The following is a 24,226-nucleotide window of genomic DNA, read 5'->3' on the forward strand; positions in this document are numbered from 1 at the left end:
CCTATGGTTTGCCCAAATCTGCGGTTTTAGTCCAGTAGTTTCAAATTTGCAAGAGTAAAGTGTCATTTTCGTCCTTGTGGTTTGGTAATTAATGCGAATTTAGTCCAAAAAGTTATTTTTTCATATGGACCATTCACGTTTTCCAATTCTTGCCCATTACATCCAAATCACTAACCCTGCTAAATTTGATTGTTAAGTCAGGGGTAAAAAATGACAAAACTAAGGTTTATTTGGGGAGAAAAACGACAAATAAACCCGAATTAGGACTGAGGTTTATTTGGGGAGAAAAACGATAAAACTGGTCGTCATGTGAGGGGCACGAAGATGGGCTACGAACAGACTTAACGAGATTAATAAATTCGAGTTTTTTCGCAAGTGAAATGAAACTACAAGGATGAAAATTGCAAACTTGAAACTATTGGACCAAAATAGTAGATTTGGACAAACCAGAAGAACGAAAATCGCAGTTCACTGAAATATGTATTATAATAAAGCAAGAGTGAAAAGACATGTCTACCCCTGACATAACGATCAAATTTAACGGGGTTAGTGATTTGTATCTAATTGGCAAGATTTGGGAAACGTGAATGTTCCATATGAAAAAAATAAACTTTTTGGACTAAATTCGCATTATTTACCAAACTATAAGGACGAAAATGGCGATTTACTCTCAAAGTTTATATGTGCTCTTGGCGCGAGGAGAACGTATAAGGAAAGTTCAAAAACAAATCTACGAATTTTAATAAAAAAGAAAGTTAGAATAAAGAAAATGAAAGTTAAAAATACATTGATGCTTTTACGTTTGTGCTTCGAAAACTTATTCATTATCACACACAACCCGGTTATGAATGAAATTTACATCAAAACATGGATAAACATAAGCATGTCGTCATGGTACGCACTATTAGAATTTTATAAAATGTCATATTTTAAAAGTTATAATATTCTTCTCTCTCAACATTGATCGAATTATGGATATTAACTAATCTTTATTGATTTTGTTTTCATTACAATAGGTAGTTTCAGTTTTTCATAATTTTGGTGATTGATCATTATATCAAATTCAAATTATTCTACCTATTTTATTTTCTCATAATGTGTTGTATATTCTTCGTGTTAGTAATATGTTCTCCATGAATTGGGATATTAATATGAATCTTTTGCTGATACTACAGGACATACACAGCAACATCAAACTCGCCGAACGAGTCAAAAAAGATAGAGGAGATCAAAATGAAACGTGTCAAATGTAGTTAAACTAGAATAAAACGAGTCAAATGAGTGAAAATACAATAACTAAATCAAGCCGGTGTCATATATAGAGAACTAAAATAAGTTAAATGATACCGGCGGAAAATAAAAAGCAAATATGAGCATGAAAACCGACAAACTTTGATCTTGACAGCATGTTTATGCTATTTTGCAAACCGATGATGTCGTTGGATATCAAGAACACATTATTACAACATAATCATCCATAAACATATGATTAAATCAAGAAACATGGGATCAATTGTTATGAATCTGGTCTGCCAAACATAGTCAAAACAGACGATTTCTATTGATAAAATTGATCAACGTATCTTTACAATTTTGCATCTATTTATAGCCCTATGAAACGGTAACAGAAAACCGTCAAATCAGATTTCCGACCATTGCATGTTCTGTGCCACTTGATTTTTCAACCGATTTGCCCCATGAAAACTTGAAGGGTTGAGTTCATAGCGTTAACAGAAACCACACCTTTGCCGTGTATAAACGATGGAGATGCAATGTTCATACGGGAACGATAAAAAAGTTGTAAATCATGTGTTTCAATTCATTTAATATTAAAAAAAAAAAAAAAAAAAAACTAAACTAAAGCAGTTGACTAATTATTGAAGCTTGGTTGGTTTGTAAAAGACCATACTTGCCAAAAGATGCTAAATTACAATCTCAAAAGTATTACAATCTTGACACTCCATGTACAGGGCAGTAATACCAAATTTAGACCGGATACAGAACTTTGGCCTCATCCTGCACCCCTTATTGAAATGTTGTCCATGAGCTTCAGCTAATCGGTCCCTAAGAAACTCCAGAGTCACCTGATCACCAGCACGACAAATATTAATAATCGTTTAAACAATACAAGAGATGTAAAGTAATACTTTAGGTGGTCAAATGAACCAAAACCTAAGAAAGTCTCGAAACATTTTAGTGTTCGTTAAAACACATTTAACTACCATGATCAGCTTTGACCCATATAAAAAAGTCAGCTCAGCTCTTTTTGACATAAACCCATTCTGACCCGTTACCCAACCGACCCATTTTGGCATCCTCATATATAATCAGCTACTAAATGTGGAACATAAAGATCAAGTTATCAGGACCTCATCGTCTCTGTTGAGTTTAAGCTCATAAAGTGAACAAAAGATAAGATGACGGTTTTGTTGCAACACTCCTTGCTTGCATATGGGACACCATACCTCGTTTCCCGCCTATTGCCAACATATAAACATATACTTTATTATATTTTTGCTTAAAATTTTAGAAACAAAAAACTGTATGATGGCCAAACCTTTTCATCATTCAGCTGCATATTCTCAAAAACTGCACGAGCTAGGTATTCATCTTCCTCATCATCCCATAATTTAATAAAGCTATTTGCTTCTGCAAGTATGAGAAATAAACGCAAAGCTGTAATATCCAAAGAATATAATAAAATAATCTCATTAACAGAAAGAAATAATAAGGATCCACATTTTATGCTCAATCAAACTTTACCTTTTTCAATTTGTTCAGCTTTAAGATCCTCATAAAAAATCTTTTGCATTTCCAACAATATTTCTTCACAGTCACCTTGGTATGCTGCATGAGGACCATCATATTCCCATAACATATCATCACTGGTTTCCGAACAGCTTTTCATTGGTGTCTCTTTTATCTTTCTAAGTTCATCAGATACAATGTCTTGGAAAGTTGATTTAATTAACTCCTGCAATGAAAAGCTTTCATTGTAAGTTTGTAACAATATGAAACCACAATTCAGTACATGTGGAAAATAAAAGACAAGAATATACGCACACATACATAAGTGGAAGACAGACCTCATGTTTAGGAGAATGGTCCTTTGAATCAGGTAACCTCATTTTCCACAAAAGGCGATTCCTGTCGGCTCGAAGTCTATTGTAACAGTTTTCCCTTAACTACAACACAGAGATACACTTCAGTAATCAAGTAGTTTCTCTATTTCATCCAAATAACAAGTCCACATTTGAAAAATCTGAGATCAAATAAACAATTGCTCACATAAAAGAATCATAGTTCCAAAAACAAAAGCGCTGTGATAAATAAACTTTGCACACTTAGGTCTAACAGCAGCAGTGTAGCACTTACAGGTGCAAACAATACTCGAGATCAGATCAATAAAATGCTCGAAACGAGCCGAGCCGAGCCTCATATAAACCTTGTTTAGTTTTCGAGTCCGAACTTGAGCCTTGTATAGGAATATCGTTTAGCCTTAACGGGCATTGTGTACTTTTAAATTTTAACTCTTTTAGAATTCTGTGTATTAATTTCATGCTGCATAGCCAAGCTTTGGCTCGTTTAAGATACACAAAGTTTTTTATTTTCTTCAAAATATATAAAAAAAAATTAAAACACATATAAATTAATAAATAATAATAATAATAGACGAGCCAAGCCAGAGCAGAGCGAGCTTGACAAAAACGACTCACGAGCTATGCAGTCAATATCGGCGGTATCTTGGTTATCGGTCCTTGTATGAAATATCGGTACTGATAATACTGTCGATATTTCACCAATATATATCACCGATATACCCGATATCAGTGTTTTAAGTCTTAATTTTCAACTTTTAGTGGTTAATGTTAGTGTTTTGCAAGTTGCAAAAGGGTAATTTGTTAATAGTAGTAGAGTATACTGATTTGTTAGTATCAAAGTGCTATATATATATAAATTCTGCATGATACTTAAATTACTGATATCCCACCGATATCTCACCGTGATAACCAATATCCGATATTTTTCCATAATATCATTTAACAACAAAATAATATATTGTTTTTATCATTAAGATATTAAATAAACCAATCATTAAACACTAAAGAGTAGTGTTTGATACATAAATTGTGTAATTCAGTGACTAATTAACAACTAATAATAAAACTACAATTTGCTAATTGAAACCTAAAACTAATTTAATATTTAATAATCAACAAAACACATATTAATAAAACCTAAAAAACGAAATGAAATGAAACCTTGTCTTTCCATCTCGAATGATTATTGAACGAGACATGAGATTTAATAGACGTTCGCGTTGTTGAAGCCTTCTTCTTATCTTCTTCTTCTCCGGCTGCCATTGCAATCAATCAATCGCCGATTGCTGACGTCAGTTACTGCTAATATATAGATCCGATTATTAGTGGGTTAGTGGAGCGGTTGACTGACCCGTTTATTTCTTTCATGTTTGTATCGATAAACCCTTCAACTATTTACAATCTGACACTTTAGTCCTCTGATTGATTTATTTATTTATTTTAGAACAGAGACTTTCTTTCTATTTGGAGAGCTCTGATTCCTCACTCTGGCCAGACGATATTGTCTTGACCAGGCCGACACTGGCTTTAGAGTTCGGCTTGGGCGTTCCCCCGGGGAACAATACCGCCGATTGCCACTTGACAGTCGTTGTGCCGCCACAAGAGCAGAACTCTTTGACGTAACACGCGGTGGAACGAAACCCGGGTGGGCTTGAAATCCGAACTCACAACCTTGTATTTGTATAAGGCCTAGCATAAATCTTTCATTGTCAATATCCATCCAAAGTGACAAGTAGGGACTGAACTTGGGTCTTCACTGGAGAACCCAATCTTTCCTACCAATAGGCAGAAGTGCATCTGTTTATTTATTATTATTTGTTATTTTTTTTTTATTTTTTGCTTTTTTAAATTTACTGTTAATCATCGATTATTTGTAAATATTATTGAGAAGATATAAAAATATTGATATATTGTTCGCATTTGGTTGTTAGTCTAGGATTATGTTTGATATTTTTTTATTATTTATGGTTAGCAGAATTTGAAGGGACATTTTTTGCTGTGTGCGTGACAAATATATTTTAAACTGGGAGTGGTTATCGTTTTCTCAATCACAAGGTGATGTTAAAGTGTTTTAACTGGTGTTCAGACTTTTTAAGTTGGTTGAGATTACAAAATAAAAGAATCTTGTGGATCAAAATCAGTAACGTTTATAGATCGTAATGATTTGAATTTTGAAGCATACAAACATGTTATTGTAGCTTGAAACCATTGGCATACAACGTTTATAGCTTGAAATAAAGATGAGTATCTTAAAAGAAAATTTACATGAATGTAATAAGGACCCATGAATTGAGACTTTTTGTGACTACAAACATTCTCTTTTATAATATGAAAAGAACAATTTTTATTTTAATCACAAATAATCGAAATTATGTATGCATTTCAAACCTTAAGTATAAAAAACATTGTAAACATATCAATATAAAGCATTAAAATTCATACATCAACATAAATAGTTAAAAGGATATATTTCTCACATAGTCTAGGATTAAAAGGTATAACATATAAACATAATTGAAAACAATAATAACTGGTATCACATCCACACATGAAATTACGAAACCTAACAAAATCAAGTAGATCATCTATTTTTTCCTTAACATCCTAAGTTCTAAAATCACAATGGTTATAACAAATATCGCAAGAACGATGCCATAACCGACATTCCACGAGCTTCCCGCCTTAGCCAAATGGATACCGTAGAAAATATTAAAAATCGCAAACGATATCATAATTCTTCCAACATTATGATGACACAAATTCCAGTATTTTCTCGTTTTTGCATCTACAGATGGACGGACCAATAATGCTAGAACCTATTAGAAAACAAGATTCATGTGTTAAATAAAAGTGTATCTATTAAGAAACATCAATAAAGAAACATATTGAAAACATGGTAACCTGAAGACAGCAGAGTACAAGAATAGTTACTCCAAGTCCTTTGTGCTTTCGAACACTTGCATCAAGACGATCTTCCAACACAAACCCTGCAATCACACCCGCTATTCCAAGAATAAACCCTAATGATTGAACACTCGAGTGCACGTAAAACCACAACGGGTCCATATGCCTAAAATAGCGAGCCACTATTACGCCAATAGGGATTAATATGCCCCATGCTAGCATGTTCAAGATTCCATGAGCCCTCTTCAAATTCGAGTAAGGGGCCTTAACACGGCTAGCTTGACCTATATCACACGATAAACGTATACAAAAATATCAAAATATTTAATCATACATCTTGTCACACGCTCATTTATAACGAGTCAAATTTAATTAGGGCGTGTGCATAGATCGGTTCATTTTCAAGCTAAAACTGAACCAAAAGCCGAAATGTCGGTTTTGAGTTGGGTTTTTTCGGCTTTTGGTATGGGTTTGGTTTGATTTCGGCTTATTTGGTTTTGTCATTTGGGCTTAAAATTTTTTGGCCGAAAAAATTTTTGGGCAAAATAATGAATTTGTGCTTAAACTTATTGTTAGTTGATAATTAATTGATTATTATACATTTGGGCTAAAATATTTGAGGTAATCTATATATTAAACTAATAAATTAATTTAAATTCAAAATTATATATTTAAATCTTTAAGTTTGGTTTTTACAAAAACATAAAACCAAAGTGCCGGTTTTTGTTTCGGTTTGTTTTTTTTTTGTTTTTTTTTTTGGATCAATTTTCCCGATTTCATACACACCCCTAATTTTAATAAACTTACCGGATGCATAATTCAATCTAATCGCCACCATAGTCCTATGTTGAGTCAAACGATAGCTAGGCGCGCCTGGAGAGGGGTTGCTACTATCCCCAACCGAATACACGAGCCGTTGTCTTGGTTGGTCCGTGACCAATTGAAACCCCATGTAGATTCGCCCCGAGTCTACAAAGATTGATGACGTGTTTCCAGGAATTTGTAGGTCGCCTTGATCCACCAACACTTGAGCCGGTGTTTGACCACCGAGCAAATACCTTCTCATGTTGGTCGAACCATCACGAGCCACCCAACCCACGACCGCGCTGGACCCCACCATACCCCCATTGGGAGAAAACCCCATTCCAATATATGAATTTGTGTTAGGTGTAGTTAACACAAAGTTCCACAAACTTGGTCCAGCTTGTGAATACTATTTAACAAACAAAAACATCAAATAATAAACAGAAAGCAAATAATACAAACATTAAATAAATAGAAGCTATGAATGAAGAGGCTTACTCTAAGGATGAAACCTTCGGACGCCCAGACAGGAAAACAATGGAGAGAAGACGTGTCGAATAAGATTCGACCATTGAGATTGGCAAAATTTATGTTGGAACTACATGAATCTTGGGTTGTTTGTGCATGAAACATATGCATATGCAATGAACATGCTAAAATTAGCAAAAATGAAAGACTATTGAGTAATTTCATCATGGGTATGACTTTGATCATCTCTTTGATTAGTTCTTAATTTCTTGTAGCTATGATATGATGATGAAGGGCAAGTAGTGGGTGAATGATGTGCATAGAACATGTTTGAATACATGTATTTTATATGGTAATATTATTGAATATGCTTGGGGTTAACTTGGTTTAATTATTTGTTTTATATGGTTGGTTGATATATATGCTTAACCATGTATTATATTCCAACTTACTTACTAAACGGCAATAAAATAATTTTTTATATTACAACCATCGTTGTTAATATTATGTAATAGTGACTACAATATGAGAGCACCAAATGTAGTACATGTACATGTGAGAAAAAATGAAATATGACTTTTTTTTTATAAATTTGTATATTAAATATAATAATTTCATTAAGTTATTTATTAAACTAATGTTGTGGTTAACCAAAACTAATATAATACTAGATCAAGTGATCAACTAACAATAAAGGTTACATAATATAAAATTGAAGTCCATTTTGTTCATTATGTTTACATGGAGTTTGACTAGATAAAAATAAACCAAAGCTTTGCGCCCTCACATTTCAGGACCCCTTAAGAGGGATTGACTATACTCAAAATTAATAAATTATATTAAGGCTATGTCAGTCCTTTGCGTAAGTAATCGAAACAAGAGACTGGGTCTCGAGTGGGAGAAATGGGGTCGTTTCAATTTCGTGAACTTTCCTTTATAGTTATGGGTTAGTTGTTTGGTGTTTGTCTCTTTTGTTTACTTTGTAGTTTGGGTCCTTGCTTCTTGTAAGTGATCCTTTTATTTTATTTTATAAAACTGGCATTTCGAAAAGAAAAAGACTATACTCAAAATTCTTCCTATTTCGATCATAATTCCCACAACTCTCAATCTCTTAGAATTTTCAGTTGGAGTTGTGTGACTTGGTTCCTTTTAAAAAGACTATATACAAATATAGGTGGCTATCATATTCTTAAATGTTAGGATCCTATGCAAAAAAATATTTTATTTACAAAAAGGGTCCTAAATTTAAAATCCGCTTTACGCTTCAAAAGGTTAGCCGACCCTAGATATTCTAACAGATGAACATGATGTTCTATTACACATCAACAGGAAAGAGACAAGATAATTTATAACCACATGAAAATCGTATTGTCGGGTTTAAAATCTGACATGACACGATATGGTTATTGATAATAAAAAAGATAATATATTACAAACACTTTTAGTAATAATAGAATGTAACAACTAATTTTGAGAAATGATTTTATTTCAATCACACTTTTAAGAGTGATTTATCATGTTACATTTGTAACGAGGTTGAAAGAAACTATGCCATACGCCCATACATATGTACTCCAATCCATATGTAGCAAACGTGTATCAATCAGAAAAAAACATCCGATAGAAATGTTTAATGAATTGCCAAAATAACAAATGGCTCAACCGTCCCTGCCGTTTATTAAGATCAAGGTGAACATAAATTTTATATATTTTTTGTTTTATTATTATCTATGCTAAATATTATTTGGTTATTAATACATAGACTAAACTACAAATTGTCTTTTATAGTATTGCATAAATGTAAATCCTAGATCTTTGTTAACTGAGACCGGATTGCTAAAACTCAACAAGTTTAGAAATAAACTCGTTTCTTGGACGAGTACAAGTTAAAATACGTTAAAGGCCACCCGAAGTTATAAACATATGAACAGCTTATTATTCTTAAAAATGTCATAATACATTTTAAAACCGGAAGAACACATGTTTTTAAACACTAGGCTTGGTTAGTTTGAGATCCAACCGGTTCAGTTTTCACATTTTAACAGTTCGGTAAACTTGGAACCAACCGTTTGACCTTACTATATATATATATATTTCTTTTCATTTGTGGTTCTGTATATTTTTATAATCCTGAACCACATTCACCATTTCACCATACTAAAAAACTTCAATACAAACTGATGATTAAAAAAAAAAATCGGTTCAAAGTTCAAACCCCCAAACTGGCTAAACCAACCGGTTCAGTTTCTAGTAGTTAGCAGCTCAATCCAAAATTTGTGAAAACCAGTCGAACCAAACCGTGAACATCAAATGCCCACTTTTCCACAAATATTTTCTCACCTACACAAACTAACCAACGAAAATGAAAAAGATAAAAGAAAAGGAAATCTACCGACATAAGTCAGAAAAAATCCAACATAATGGGTATGTTTGGTAAAACTAGCTGGTAGCTGTTAGCTGTAAGCTGGAATCTGAAGGCTGAAAGCTAGAAGCTGGTAGCTGTAGCTTTTAAATATTTAGGTGTTTGGTAGATTAGCAGAAGCTTTTAATAAAACTAGCTGGGTGCCCGCGTGGTGTGGCGGAATGGGCGCACAACCTAACATCAACCGCATAATCAGTGTCGGTACATGATTCACCTGATGACAGCATACATAACCTAAATGTAGACGCGTAATTCATGGAAAAGCAGTAAGCTTGTAAATGATGTCGAAAATCAAGAAACAAAGCTGAAATATATAGTAATCATCAAATAGATAATTTTTTTAAACCGACATATTTTGATATGAATCCCTTTCTGAACATGCACTGTTTTAATCTGAAATATGTTCTGACCTGACCCCTTTGGACTCAAAAGCATACCGACACGAATCGAACTAATTTAAGCATTTTTGTATCGACTCGTTCTGACCCTAACTTGGTCTTACACATGACTCAAGTTCATCTGACTCGACTCCTAATTTGGTCTTACATATGACTCGAGCTCATCTGACTTGACTTTTTACCGATCTTAACCGATAATCACGTAGTATGTTAATTTTTTAAAGTTAAAGAAGTATAGCAATATCATACTCAAATTAAAGATAATAAAATGCTCGTTTTTATGATGTAATTTATTTAAAAAATATTAACGTGTGAAAAAGTTATGGCTCCTAAAAAAGTCATGGGGGTAGTTAGTTTTGAATAAGGGTTGAATGTGTAACTATTATATAAATTAACAAAAATTGATATAAGTTCAAGTACCAAACTTGTAAATTCAAATGTAAAAGCTTGTAGAGTTTTTTCTCAAACCGCTACTTTAGAGCTTTTTCCCATCCTCTAAAAGCTTTAAGCTCCTCTTACCAAACAATACTTTTTATTAGATATGAGCTTTTTCTAAAAGCTTGTAGCTTAAAGCCCCTAAAAAGCTCCTAAAAGCCTTTTGCCAAACACACCCAATATATAAAAAAATCCAGTTACTCCGAATAATCTAGACTCTAAAAATCTTTCAAACCTCCAAAACCATCTAAGTTCTAGGGTAAATCCATGAACACAACAATATGATCTCATCTTAAAGTTGTGAAATACGCTTACGAAGATATCACTTTAAAGAAGAAACGTTTTGAGCTGATGAAGAACGAGCCACACTGCTAACCGACGTTGCAACGGTGTTCACCCTCCTATAGAATAACACATAAGCAGCATTTGACTTCACATCATCTTCAACAATGGCTGAAACATGGTTATCGTCAAAGTTGTACCATTTGTTCTCATGAAGAAGCTGGAACAAACAAAATTTAAAAGTTAAACCCGGAATAAATGTTATTGTAAGTTAGTTTTATTACACTTAAATATCTGATTTCGATTTCAGGACGGTAAGGAGGAAACCTTGACATGCGCGGTATAGTGACCACTTCCCAGGTTACCATAGTGATTAGCCAACGCATAAAGTTCATAAATTTGAGGACGATTATTGTTCTTGTTAGCAACATATTTGGTCAAGTCAAGTTCATGGATCGGAAAGTCAACCAATGTTTCAAGTTTACTTTTCATGGTTCTGCTAAACGTGAATCTTTTTAAATGGATCACGAGTACCTCCGGAAGCCTCCAAAGATCCAACTTTTTACTTGCTTGCCTTCGCTCTTTGCATTGAGGACAAAACCTTTAAAAAAATTAGACTACATTAATAAAATGAAGGCAATTTCGCATATACCCCTGCAAACTTAAAAATTATCATATATACCCATGTGAAACAAAAATATCATACATGCCCTTACAAAATAATTAATTAATCAAATACACTCAATCAATTAAAAACAATTTAATAAATGACCATTTTATCCTTATTTTCTAAAACTTTATCATTTCATATATGCCCATCTATAACTTCAAATTTATTTTTGTTTATTTTTACCCAATTTTATCTTTAATTTATTATTATTATTATTATTATTATTATTTTTAATTACCTATAAACTATAGTTTTCTCAAAATATAATATTTAACTTTTTTGCTAATCGTTCGATTATCGTGTGATTATACTTGGTTCTGATTCGAACATACAAATTCGATTTTTTGATTATCTTCTGTCAAGAGAGCAAAAGAGGAAAGACAATGATTCAATCCGCCTGCTTATCCTCGATGTCGATCAAAATCCATATAAAAAATAGGGTTTAAAGAAATATAATAGGAAGGGGTATATATGGAAATAAATACAATTGAAGAAAACAAAAGATAATAGCAACATAGGATTCGAAAGAGAAAAGCTAACCACATGTCTTCAGGTACTAAGGGTTCCTCACGCAGGAAAGCATCTATGCATGAATACAAAGACAAAGGTTCAACGCGTGCTTTCTTTGGCGCGGACCCGTTTCTAGAAACTTCTGGTAAGTTCTCCAAATAATGCATATCAAATTTGTTCATAAGTTGTTGAGACCAATCAATATAAAGCATCACCGACAATAAAGATGAAGGCAACTTAATGGCTGTCTCTTCTTCATTTGAGATATCAATTGGGTCATTGTTTTTTATGACCAACTTTAATGGAAATTTGATTAACGAGTCACCGTTGGTGGCAGAAGGCGGGCCTGATGATGTAACAGGTTTTAGCATGGGAGAGAGCATTGTTTGAGCTATCAACTGAATATCGCCTTGTGTAATTGTTGCATCGTTAAAGATTGGAAAAACGAGTGGTGTCCCAAAAGGCTTCCATGTTCCTTCCCTAAAACAAACAAAAAGTAATATTAAACAAACAGTATATTCAAAACCAACTCTAGAGTATAATAATAATAATAAATAATATAAGTTAGATTAGGTTATTACTAGTTGAAAAAATAGAAAAATGGTCCCTGTGGTTTGACCATATTGCAAATTTAGTCCCCTGTTAGTTTTTAATCGAAAAGTGATGTCATGTGCCATTCATGTAAGGGTAATTGTGTCTTTTCAAATTTGGACTATAGTAAAATACTCTTTCAAACTCCAGAACTCCTAAATTCGACTTCACCACTTTCGATTATGCACTGAATCTTTGATTTTGCATTGATTGAAGGTGATGAAGCCGACGTTAGGGGTTCTAGAATTTGAAAGAGTTTTTTATTAGTGTTCCAAATTTGAAAAGACATAATTACACTCACATGCATGGCACATGGCATCACTTCTTCGTTAAAACTAACTGAGATTAACGATGGAAACTAAACATGCAATCCTCCCACAAATGTTTGAACTAAATTTGCCATTTTTAAATATGGGGATCAAACTTGCAATATGGTCAAACCACAAGACCATTTGGCCTATTTGGTCCAAAAATATATTAAGAAATAAACATCAACTTACGGGTCTTCACGACGGTTGACCAACACAAGATATCTGCTGTCAATCATTGATGTAGGGATTTTGTAAGCAGTAATGCACGCATCATCCTTGATGGAAGATAAAGACATGTTTGGGTCTTCAAAGAACCAATGAATGACATGATCTTGAATCTGCACAATACAGTTCTTTTTACTCAGAATGACACAAACATACCTTAATATAGTAACAACTTAATTCAAAATATTATTCACCTCAGTCAGCAGAATTTTCTCGTTTTGCTTTAATGAGCACATATTGCCAATTGCTTGTATCAATTCTCGGAAACGACCTGATTTTGGTACACTTACTGTGCATGTAACAGGAATCACGCTACCATCACAGCTAAAAACCGTCACTGTCATTGTACGAGGTTTGGCTGATTGAAGTGGCAAGGAGAGATACATGAACGGGTCAAATGTGACCGAGATTTTATCACATACGGGACAAATTAAAGTTGATTTGTACTGTCCCTGTCAAATGGAAAAGAGAAAGGAACTGGTTTTATTAATTATTGTACAGACATAAAGAAATAACAGGTCATTTTTTTATCTCTAGCAGGTAGTCCTGCAACTGAACGAACGTTTAGTGCACCATTGGGCTGAAGCTCGTTTATTTAATAAATGAATGAACACAAACACCGTTTTTTGTTCATTTAGGTAAACGAACAAACATGAAAACATGTCTCGTTTGTTCATTTATGTTCGTTAGTTTAGATTTTAAAAGTTCGTTTGTTTATATATTTATATATTTTTAAGATCCATTACAACTTAATATAGCTTTATGAAATAAAAAAATCACTCACGCCCGGCTTGCGGTGCACGCATATGATGTATGTAAGTGTGGGCCCTCGGGCGGGCAAAAGTGAAATTGCACTAACTTTGGCGTTATTTTACTAATTTCGTGAAAATAACGTTAAAAGTAGCGGAAGGTTAATCAGGCATCATGTGGTGGCGTTGATAGCCGAAAGTCAAGGGTACATGCGCCAATCAGCTGGGGTCCCGATGGTTGAGTGTTATGTGCCTTATGTCCAAGGCTTGATGCAAAACTACTATTGTGCCATGGGTCTCACTGGAAGCAGCCTCTCTATTCCTACGGGGTAGAGGTAAGGGTGTCTACGTCTTACCCTCCTCAGACCCTACCATAACTTTGCTATTGGTGGGACTTACTGAGTACGATGATGAAATAAAATAATCACTCGTTACAATTTAGTTTGGTTTTATTATTATTTTCAGGACCAATAGATTGATCCAGTTTTATTTTGTGTTCACTCAATCATCTTCAGTTATATTCACCTATGCTCAGTTTTGTTCATCCGTTTATGTTCGTGAACCAATCGTTTATATTGCTATTCAAGGAAAATAAACAAACATGAAAACTTTCATTTTCTTAACGAGTGAACACGAACAAGAAAGTGTTGTTAGCATAGTTGCCAATAGCGAATAGCGGTCAATAGCAACGACATACCTATATGCTACGTCACGATAGCGATGAAATAGCGCCCGCTACTTTGTGTTTAGCAGTAAGGCAGTAGAAATTTCTTATAACAAAAATTAGTGTTTCCATTCATAAAATTAAACTTTTGCGTTGGGAATTGGTAGAAGGTGCTGCTGTTTGGTCAATAAGCAAGCCTAAAAAACAGGTTTTGACAGTTTTTGATATTATAAAATAAAAACAGACAAAAAAAAAGGAAAAAAATACCCTAACTACCGCTATTATCACACTAAATGATCGCTAAACCTGCAGTAGGGCTTGTTTGATTAAAGTTAAACGAACGAACATGAACATGCACCTTTTGTGTTCGCTTGGTTTGTTTACAGGCCAACTAACAGGTTGAAAAAACATTTTGCAGTAAAAGTAAGTGGGTCGAAAGTCCCTCAAGCCAAAGTGTATTTTTAATGCATAAAACCGCCTAAATCATTTAATATGAAAATGAACCTTTTTTAACAATACATCTTTTCATCATATCTGACACTCTAAATGATTGTAAAATAATTTAAAAAATTTGGAGTTTTAGACAAAAGTGTTTTGGGTCAACCTGACCCAGCCCATTTTGATCCATTACCCAACCCATCCATTTTGCCATCTATTTAACATGGATTTCAAATAAATAAATTTTAAAAACTAACAACCTCGGAAAATTAAATTAAAAATCATACTCACTTGGCAGACATCGACAATGATTGAATCATTACGAGCTATGTGGTTAGCCCAATATTCATCAGCAACTTGTTCATCTGAACGGTCATCTGCGTCACTAGATTTGATATATGGTTTCTTTCTCACACGGTTTAGATCCTCATGAAGCCCATCAAGCAAAAAAGCAAGAAGTTCCTGACCCAAAAAAACATTTCATAATTTCAACTAATGCATCAAACCCTTAAACTCCTGAAACCTCAATGTCCCACAACAAACCTGAGAATCATGCTGATTATTTCCTCCAAATTGTGGTGCAAAACGGGCCAGTTTTGCTTTGAAAGCCCGTGGAGCAAATGCAGTCCGTCCTGGGGCCCACAACCTCCTCAGCAGTTCACCAAATGCCATAGCTAACTCCCCCTACATATCATTTATTTTTGTTAACATATACTACATTGTAATAATGCATTTGTACCAAGTCATACAATCATATGACCAATCTGACAGATTGACGGTTTTGACTCCTCGCCTCTCAAGTTAGAGTTTGACAGTTTGGTGACTTTGGTCCCCCAACTACCATCAATCATTTGAATTGTTTACCGCACTATTATCAGGGGTTTAAACGAGGCTCAAGCTCAGCACGTTTAACCTACATAGAACTCGAGCTCAGCTTGTTTTGAGCTACCTAAAGCTCAAGCTCAGTACGTGAGTAGTTTTTCAAGCTTGAGCTCGGATTGACCTCAGATTGCTTATTATTTATTAAAGAATTTATGTATAAACATAATTTTTTTTACAAATATTTGTAAATATAACATAATATATATTATTTAGTTTTCTATCATAGATTTATATATAATTATCAAATAAACACATATTAAACATATTAATCTCATTTATGCTTGCGCTTGTGTAAGCTCAGCTCGATTCGAGCTTTTAGCGAGCCAGTCTCGAGTAGTTCACGAGCGGCTTAGCTCGTTTATACCCTTGCCTATTAATCACAAACATAAACATCCGTTTTAACCACCTTGGAATATAAATAACACTAGACACTTCATTCAAATTTCGAAAATAGGATGTTACAAATTTTTATGAGATATACCTCCATGCCAAGAGGATTTTGCCAGTTTATTTCTTGATGGAAATCTCCACTGAAGAATCTAGCAAACTCGGGTGTATGAACAAGGCATTGAATTGCACAGTTCATGAAACATGTGTTTCCAAAATTCAGCAATCCAATCTGACCAACGCAAGAACCCCTAGTGCTAACACCAAAAGAAGCTGGTCCCTTTTCTGTTGCAAGAGGCAAGTTCTGAAATTTTGCAATCTCCGAATTCTTGTAGCTTTTAGAGAAACCGCTGTTTGTAGAGGAGCCTACTGCATTTGAGTGGTTTGAACTAGAAGGATCTGAAACTGCCACATGACCGTTCCCCAAAGAACCGTTAACTTTAACAGCAGCTCTGTAGCCGCCACTGTTATCAATGACTTCCACTAGAATCTGTATTCACCAGAAACAAGAAATGTGAAGCAAATATTATCTTAAAATATTGTGAAGACAGGATAAAGTAACTTACATCCTGGTTCGTTTGGATGTGAACATTATCAAGTGTTTTATCTAGGTCAGTCAACAAAGCATGTTTTCGACGACCATAATAATCCCAAATATTTACCTGACAGAATTAAAAAATATGAAAAAGAGTCTTTTAATAAGAAAGATAATCAAATGGTGAAAGTAGAGAGAATTCCGACCCATTTACATATTAACGGATCGATTCGTGTTATGTTTTATCTTTAGCGGTTCAAATGGGTAAAATGAAAAAACATATAAACAGATCACTGTTGTAGTAATCATAAAGTTTTGGGTCAGTCAAATTGACATGTAAAAATTTTACCCATTTGACACAATACCCAACCTCGAACCCGCTCTAAAAACCAACCCTATGTGAAAGATTCTAGTAAAACATCATTACTTGATCTGATTTAAGACTAAAGATCTCACAAGCTCTCCTGTATAGTTCTCCAACTGTTTCCTGTCCAGAAACATTTAACAACTTGTGAAAACCAGAATTGCTACATCTTTTTTCACACAAAAAAGGAGGCAAGATAGTTCTTTTTTATTAAAAAAAATGCAGAAGTTCGTTATCATATAAACAGCACAGATGTACCCTTCTGCTCATTCTTATGTAAGACTGATCAACCCTTGGAACCAAGTGCAAATGAAGGCGTAGAGGATAAACTTCTACAGTTAATTCTGTTTTTGATGAACCACGGGTTATAAGTTTCCTAGACAATGTGGGACCCCCACCATACCTGCACTCAAAAAATTCACGCAACCATATATTTGAATAACATTAATGGCAATTAAAGAGAAAATAATCAGGCAGGTTCAAACTTCAAACTAACCATGCATAAAACTGATTCCAAATTTTTTCAGTGACCAATATGTAATCAGTACCCTCAATTAATGTATCATGAATATCAATAACTGAATTATCAGGTGATGAATCACGGATCAATTCAGTATTGTCAATTCTTGACGGCCTCTGCAAAATACTTGAGCTGCTACCAGTTGTAGGGTTTTGATTGACAAATGCAGACCAAGTTCGCCACCATCTGTCACATATAAGTAAAAAGTATGATAAGGACTTTATAATTTATATGAACATATAAACAAACATACATACTACACGTAACTCCCTCTTTCCAAATTTTTCTTCCTCTTTAACAATGTCTGAAATATTAACAGCCTCTAATTCCAATAAATTGTTATCTTAGAAGTTAACAATGAATGTGGTTACATACAATCTTATAGATCTACATAATATCAGATTTTATACCATAGAAACTCATAACCACATCCAAATACATACATTATGGCTTAGCGAATACCAATACCCTAACTTTGTATAAAAAGACCAGAAATTAACCAGCATAAAGATCAAGAAACTCATACAGATAAAGATCAAGAAACTTAGCAGCATCTAAAGGAAGCACATGTATAGTCCCAACACCGGATCCACTAGATCTATACTAAACCCCTAAATTTTTACATAAACATCAAGAAGCTCACCAGCATAAAGATCAAGAAATTCGCCAGCCCCTAAAAGAAGTATGTGTATAGTCAAAGACAACAGATCCACGAGATATAAACTAAAACCTTTATTTTTTAAAACTACCGAAAAAGGATCAACAAATTCAACTCCCATCTCAAAATATTTATACACAACAAAAGACAGGAAAATTCACTATACATATATGTATCTGGATTACCTAAAAGAGAGTAAATAATAATTATCGCCTTCTTTGACTTGCGGTTCATCTTCTACAGTAATGCCTATCATCACTTGTCTTTGTTGCTCTGGTGACAGCTCTGTCACACTACCATTTTCGGTCTCTCCCGTGCTTTCTACTTCGTTCCCTAACATGCCTAAATTACACAAAGATTTTTGAGGCAGTGTTGAGGATGTCTCTAAAAAGGGTGTAAAGCTTAGCTGCTTAGTAATAACGCAAAGCGGTGAAACAAATTTGTGTAATTATATCCTCTGATACACTAATTAACTATTCTCTAAAAATGCCCACATTTGCTTTTGAGCCGTATTAGTAAATGTGTTATGCCGTATAAAAATCTATGATATTCTTCCCTTCTAGTGGCCCAAGCCCAATGGGCCTAAATAGAACAAGCTGACAGACAATCTATAAAATCAAACCTAAGTTAATAATTCATATACATTTTATATTATGACACCTAGGCTAATAACTTTTGTGTGTAAGCCTCTAAAAATATTTAGCTATGAGCATGAATGTGAGTGTGTTTTTTGTTTAGAGAGAATAGATTTCCCTTCACATACGATTGGTATGTATGCCCGCAAGCTCCCACACAACAAGTTCAAGTATTTCATAGTTGAAAGTACTAAAAACATATATATGAAAACATCACTATTGCACTAATCTATAGCAATGTACTAGGAAGATAGAACCTTCCAAAACAAACATATTAAAAACCATTCATGTGAATTCTAAAATTACTCATAAGGTTTGTTTCCCAAAATGCAAATAGAAAAATTATGTCAACTAAATTTGGTGTTGTACATACTTTGTGGCGATGACTATGAAATATATAGAATATTAGCTTGTAATTAAGTTGTTCTAACTAATATGAAGTGTCCCAAATCATAAGTTCAGCTATCTCCATGAGATGGAGGAAGTACTAAGACAATTGTAAATATGAATGATATTGTTATGGTTTCAATATTCTCCTAAAGAATATTCCGGTTCTCCCAAAGACCTCATTTTCTCAATTTTAGTTTTTGTGTATCTTTCTTACAACAGCCACCTTTTTCTTTTTATGCAACACAAAAACTGCAACAAAGTAGCTGAAATGTGCGGTACAAACCCATACTTTTTGCATTTTGCTAAGAAATGCTTTCGTATCATCAAACTATTAAAGCGCATCTCTTTCTTTCAAAAATATGTACTGATAATTTTCATCTGAGTCTCTAGTTATAGGGATAAACTTTGCATAGCACCGTTTGTGTCCCTCTCTAATAATAAGACCAGTAGGTGAAGTGAAGTTTTAGGCCAATTATCAAGAACTAAATTTAACTAGGATGAATATAGCTTCAGAATGACAATAAGATTCACAATAACAATTAAGACGTGACTCTGTACATGAATACGCCCAGAACATTTATTCAATCATATTTTAGTTATTGTGATTCTCAAAGTTAGAGATTAAAAGAAACACAAATCAAAAGGAACTTTTAAGGTGTAAATCACAGATACAAGTGGTAATTAAAAAATCTAAGTTAACATCAAAGGAAGATTGGAAGCTAAAATCACACCTTTTTTTTCAACTTTCGAGTATAGTCATCTAAGATCAATAGTCAATGCTCATTCATATAGATGATTATTACAGTATTACATCAAAGACAAAGACTAACGTTTACTAAATAAGTTTTTTTAAGAGTTAAAGATTGAGGGACTCCCTTAACTTCTAAAATCTGGATTGGTGTCACATTTAGTTGTATAAATGTATATACATTTGATCTTAAACAATAGAAAGTTTCATCAGTTAAAGTATCTACCTACCTAAACTTGTGCCTTTCAATGGCGTACCTAAACTCTACCAAGAAAACCACAAACTGCACACAGTGACTATGACCTAAACTACAGGAGCATCAAACGAAACTAGTTGTTAACCCTAATCTTACAAAACCTCTAAATTCAAAAGCAAAAGGGCCTGCAAATTCAATCATCATCTCAAACTTGCAACCTATAGTGATTACAAACTGTTCCTTTTCCTCAACTAAAATCTAGTTTTCATCATACATACTATTTCATCACTAAATCCACTGAACTAGTTGTTAACCCTAATCTTCAAAAACCTCTACATTCAAAAGTAAAGATATCTTCAAATTCAATCATTATCTCAAAATTGCAACCTATAGTCATTACTCAAACTGTTTCTTTTCCCAAATAAAACCTAATTCTTATCATAGATACTGGATATCACCATCAAAAACTACCTGTTCATGTTCAAATCCACTGACACTCATAATTTCAGTAAACTAAGTATAGAGCAGGCATAATGAAGATCAGATATGTATATGAACTTATGATCATTATTACTTTTGATTAATCAAACAAATGTATCTCCTTAATTACTCCAGATATGTACATTGTCTGTGACCTAAACTACAAAAGCATCAAACTAAAACAGTGGTCCAGTTATTAACCCTAATATTCCAAAACCTCTACATTCAAAAGAAAAAGGATCTGCAAATTCAATCATCATCATCATCTCAAATTTTGCAACCTACAGTGAAAGTTTCATCAGTTAGAAGCCTCATCTTACCTAAATTCATGCCTTTCAATGACTTAGCTTCAAATATTATTAATGACCAAAAACAACTACCACAATAGCAAATTCATTTAACTAAACCACAAATCACAGAGTGACTATGACCTAAACTACAGGAGCATCAAACTAACCAGTTGTTAACCCTAATCTTCAACCGAAAGCATAAGGATCTGCAAACCTATAGTGATTACAAACTGTTCAGTGTCTCCAATTAAAACCTAATTCTCATCATGCACACTCTACATCACCATCAAAACCTACTTATTCATCATCATACTAACTATTAATAACAGGCGTAATGAAGATCAGATATGTATATGAACTTATGATCATTATTACCTTTGATTAATCAAACAAAACGTATATCCTCCCTTCGAAGATACATTGACTGTGACCTAAACTACAGAAGCATCCAACTAAACCAGTTCTTAACCCTAATCATCCAAAACCTCAACATTCAAAAGCAAAGAGATCTGCAAATTCAATCATCATCTAAAAACTACAACCTACAGTGTTCACAAACTGTTCATTCTCCCCAACTAAACCCTAACTCTCATAACACATACAATATATCACCATCAAAACCTACTTATTCATCATCATACTAAGTATTACAAAATATAATCATTATTACCTTCAACAATGACCTAAACTACAAAAGCATCAAACTAAACCAGTTGTTAACCTAATCTTCCAAAACATCTACATTCAAAAGCAAACAGATATTCAAATTCAATCATCATCTCAAAACTGCAACCTACAGTGTTCACAAACTGCTCATATTCCCCAACTAAGACCTAATTCTCACCATGCATACTATATAAAACTGCAGCATCTAATCACTGTATACAAAACATAATCCTTAAGAACTTAACCCTAATCTTCCAGAACCTCTACATTCAAAAGCAAAAGGATTTGCAAATTCAATCATTAACTCAAAACTACAACCTATACTGCTCACAAACTGTTTATATTCCCCAACTAAAACCTAATTCTCATCATACATACTAATATATTATACAGCATCATCAAAACCTACTGATTCATCATCATACTAAGCATTACAAAACATAATCATTAACTATTATCTTTTGTTGATCAAACATAACGTTCCTTCCTTCGGAGATACATTGACTATGACCTAAACTACAAAAGCATCAAACCAAACCAGTTATTAACCCTAATCTTCCAAAACCTCTACATTCAAAAGCAGCAGGACCTGCAAAATTCAATCATCATCTCAAAACTACAACCTACAGTGCTCACAAACTGTTCATATTCCCCAACTAAACCCTAATTCTCATCACACATGCTATTTCATCATCAAAATCCACGTAACTAGTTGTTAAACCTAATCTTCAAAAACCTCTACATTCAGAAGCAAATGGACCTGCAAATTCAATCATCATCTCAAAACAGCAACCTACAGTGCTCACAAACTATTCATATTCACCAACTAAAACCTACTTATTCATCATAATACTAACTATTACAAAACATAATCAATAGCTATTACCTTTGATTAATCAAGCAGAATGTATCTCCTTCCTTCGCCTGAGCTTCTCCGGCAGCCATGGCAATGTCTCGCATCACGAGGCGTTCTTCCTCCGGTGACCGTACCGGAGAACAAACGTCCATCATCAGAACCTCCCTCATATAGCTGTGTCGTTCAGTCAGTGTAGTAGTATAGAGTTACAACAGAGGCGTATAAATGTATGTATGATCATTATATTATATTATAGTTTGAAGTCGGTGAAATTAGTTATAGGTTAAAGCTAATTTTAGAGTGTTGTTAACCGGCGGTGGTGTGACGCTATGATGATGATGAAGCATCCCTACCACGCCATGTCACCGGCGATGCTAATAAGACCTTGGATGTGGATATTTCTTTGGATTTGTTTTTCGGGTTTCGGTGTCTTTGAATCAGTGTTTTAAATACGGGTTCATACTGACTGGTTGAACTGGTAATATCGGGTTTTGCATATCAGCAAGGACGAAGCTTAGCAAACAATGTAAATTTATCCGTTTTTGCCGTTTGCGCAGTAGTGTTAATTTACTCGTTTTTGCCCGAAATTTGTATACGTAGTGTATATTTACCCATTTTCGACTGAAAATTTGAGTCCGGTCCCCCTCGTTTATGATTTTTTAATACATTTTGACCCCCCCCCCCCCCCCGCGAACTTGTCCAAGCTTCGCCACTGCATATCAGACCGGTGTTTTTGGACGGTTTGCTAAAACGTTGAATCGACTGTTTTTTCTAAAATACCAATTTTACGCCTAAGTGATTTTCGATGTTTTGCAGATTATTATTATTTTTTTTGTTAAAAATTACTTTTAACCTGGTGATTAATATTGAAACGGGTAAACTTTTGGATTATTTAATAAAAATCGGGTGATTTTGTATATTTTTTTTATTATGGTTATATTTTATTATGGAATCATATGCTTGGGTTATTTTTTTGTGTTGAAGTTGCATTTATGTGAAATTACAAGACAAACTGTTTAATAAGGTTGAACCTCCTGGTACAACCCGGTTCAACTGGTTGTACCTTTTTTTAGCAAAATCTGGTATGAGTTAAAAACCGGTTTTTAAACATTGCTTCGGATTTCAAAGTTATAAATCTTGAGCCGAACCCAACCCAAATCTCTTACGGTTTTTTTTGGGTTCGGGAGATTCGGGATTCGAGTTTTTTCAGGTTGGGTTAATTGGGTTTGGATACGAGTTTTCTTGGATCGGGATTCGGTTAAAAGTGACAGTCTTAAATTGAATATGAATATGAATATATGCTCATCAAAAAGTTTAAACATTATAGAAATTGTAGGCTTAAGTGTTTATAACATTATAAAGATACGAGTTATGAGCTAATTAGAGATTAAATAAAAGAAAAAAAGTTTAATTGGTGCATTTAAAGATGTACCCTCATTTAGTTTGGCATTTAAGATGTTAACACATTAATGGAGACAGTTCCCATGTTGAGAACCCCCCCCCCCCCCGAGCAGGGTGGTATATGGGGACGTTGACACGTCTAGGTGGCATAAAAACGCCTTGACATTATAACACAACACATAACACGGTCATTTTGGTTTACATACGGGTTATAAGTTGTATAACATTTACTTTAAATATCATAAT

At 33.9% G+C, this 24,226-nt stretch overlaps 3 protein-coding genes across 4 annotated transcripts; all 3 read right to left on the reverse strand.

Moving 5' to 3' along the window:
• Window positions 1-1,919: 1,919 nt before the first annotated feature.
• LOC143577675 (uncharacterized) lies at window positions 1,920-4,402 on the reverse strand. The gene is made up of 6 exons (XM_077061440.1): window positions 4,263-4,402; window positions 3,087-3,185; window positions 2,764-2,974; window positions 2,558-2,649; window positions 2,370-2,477; window positions 1,920-2,084 (listed from the first exon to the last, which is right to left on the reverse strand). The coding sequence occupies exons 1-6, from the start codon at window positions 4,362-4,364 to the stop codon at window positions 1,923-1,925; spliced, it is 774 nt and encodes a 257-aa protein (XP_076917555.1). The 5' UTR covers window positions 4,365-4,402; the 3' UTR covers window positions 1,920-1,922.
• Window positions 4,403-5,616: 1,214 nt separating this feature from the next.
• Window positions 5,617-7,596, reverse strand: LOC143577676 (cytochrome b561 and DOMON domain-containing protein At3g07570-like). Its single transcript, XM_077061441.1, has 4 exons — window positions 7,308-7,596; window positions 6,813-7,218; window positions 6,003-6,289; window positions 5,617-5,917 (listed from the first exon to the last, which is right to left on the reverse strand). Exons 1-4 carry the CDS (start codon window positions 7,521-7,523, stop codon window positions 5,687-5,689), a joined length of 1,140 nt encoding a protein of 379 aa, XP_076917556.1. The 5' UTR covers window positions 7,524-7,596; the 3' UTR covers window positions 5,617-5,686.
• A 3,258-nt stretch (window positions 7,597-10,854) lies between these two features.
• On the reverse strand, window positions 10,855-22,855 carry LOC143577663 (ubiquitin carboxyl-terminal hydrolase 5-like). 2 transcript variants are annotated; one of them, XM_077061428.1, is made up of 13 exons: window positions 22,610-22,855; window positions 17,637-17,846; window positions 17,399-17,543; window positions 17,204-17,263; window positions 16,808-16,903; window positions 16,336-16,731; window positions 15,516-15,656; window positions 15,264-15,434; window positions 13,316-13,573; window positions 13,086-13,234; window positions 12,025-12,474; window positions 11,142-11,415; window positions 10,855-11,034 (listed from the first exon to the last, which is right to left on the reverse strand). In XM_077061428.1, exons 1-13 carry the CDS (start codon window positions 22,747-22,749, stop codon window positions 10,855-10,857), a joined length of 2,670 nt encoding a protein of 889 aa, XP_076917543.1. In that variant the 5' UTR covers window positions 22,750-22,855. The 2 variants fall into 2 exon arrangements, with proteins under 2 accessions (XP_076917543.1, XP_076917542.1); XM_077061427.1 differs by lacking the exon at window positions 22,610-22,855 and adding an exon at window positions 18,504-19,683.
• Between the last annotated feature and the right edge of the window lie 1,371 nt (window positions 22,856-24,226).

This window comes from Bidens hawaiensis, unplaced genomic scaffold, assembly GCF_021521415.1.
Source record: "Bidens hawaiensis isolate Kalapana, Puna unplaced genomic scaffold, B.hawaiensis_p1.1 tig00028764_1, whole genome shotgun sequence".
Classification (NCBI taxonomy): domain Eukaryota; kingdom Viridiplantae; phylum Streptophyta; class Magnoliopsida; order Asterales; family Asteraceae; genus Bidens; species Bidens hawaiensis.

What these genes read in the sequence shown, in the direction of transcription:
- LOC143577663 (XM_077061427.1), bottom strand. Translation starts at nt 18,658, where the DNA reads ATGTTAGGGAACGAAGTAGAAAGCACGGGAGAGACCGAAAATGGTAGT. An exon ending in TATTATTTACTCTCTTTTAG is followed by an intron (nt 17,847 to 18,503) that starts GTAATCCAGATA and finishes TATATGTGACAG; the next exon opens with ATGGTGGCGAACTTGGTCTG. An exon ending in ACATCCAAACGAACCAGGAT is followed by an intron (nt 16,732 to 16,807) that starts GTAAGTTACTTT and finishes TGGTGAATACAG; the next exon opens with ATTCTAGTGGAAGTCATTGA.
- LOC143577676 (XM_077061441.1), bottom strand. Translation starts at nt 7,523, where the DNA reads ATGATCAAAGTCATACCCATGATGAAATTACTCAATAGTCTTTCATTT. An exon ending in CCGAAGGTTTCATCCTTAGA is followed by an intron (nt 7,219 to 7,307) that starts GTAAGCCTCTTC and finishes TTTGTTAAATAG; the next exon opens with TATTCACAAGCTGGACCAAG. An exon ending in TAGATTGAATTATGCATCCG is followed by an intron (nt 6,290 to 6,812) that starts GTAAGTTTATTA and finishes CGTGTGATATAG; the next exon opens with GTCAAGCTAGCCGTGTTAAG.
- LOC143577675 (XM_077061440.1), bottom strand. Translation starts at nt 4,364, where the DNA reads ATGGCAGCCGGAGAAGAAGAAGATAAGAAGAAGGCTTCAACAACGCGA. An exon ending in AGCTGAACAAATTGAAAAAG is followed by an intron (nt 2,650 to 2,763) that starts GTAAAGTTTGAT and finishes TCATACTTGCAG; the next exon opens with AAGCAAATAGCTTTATTAAA. An exon ending in AACTCAACAGAGACGATGAG is followed by an intron (nt 2,085 to 2,369) that starts GTCCTGATAACT and finishes GCTGGTGATCAG; the next exon opens with GTGACTCTGGAGTTTCTTAG.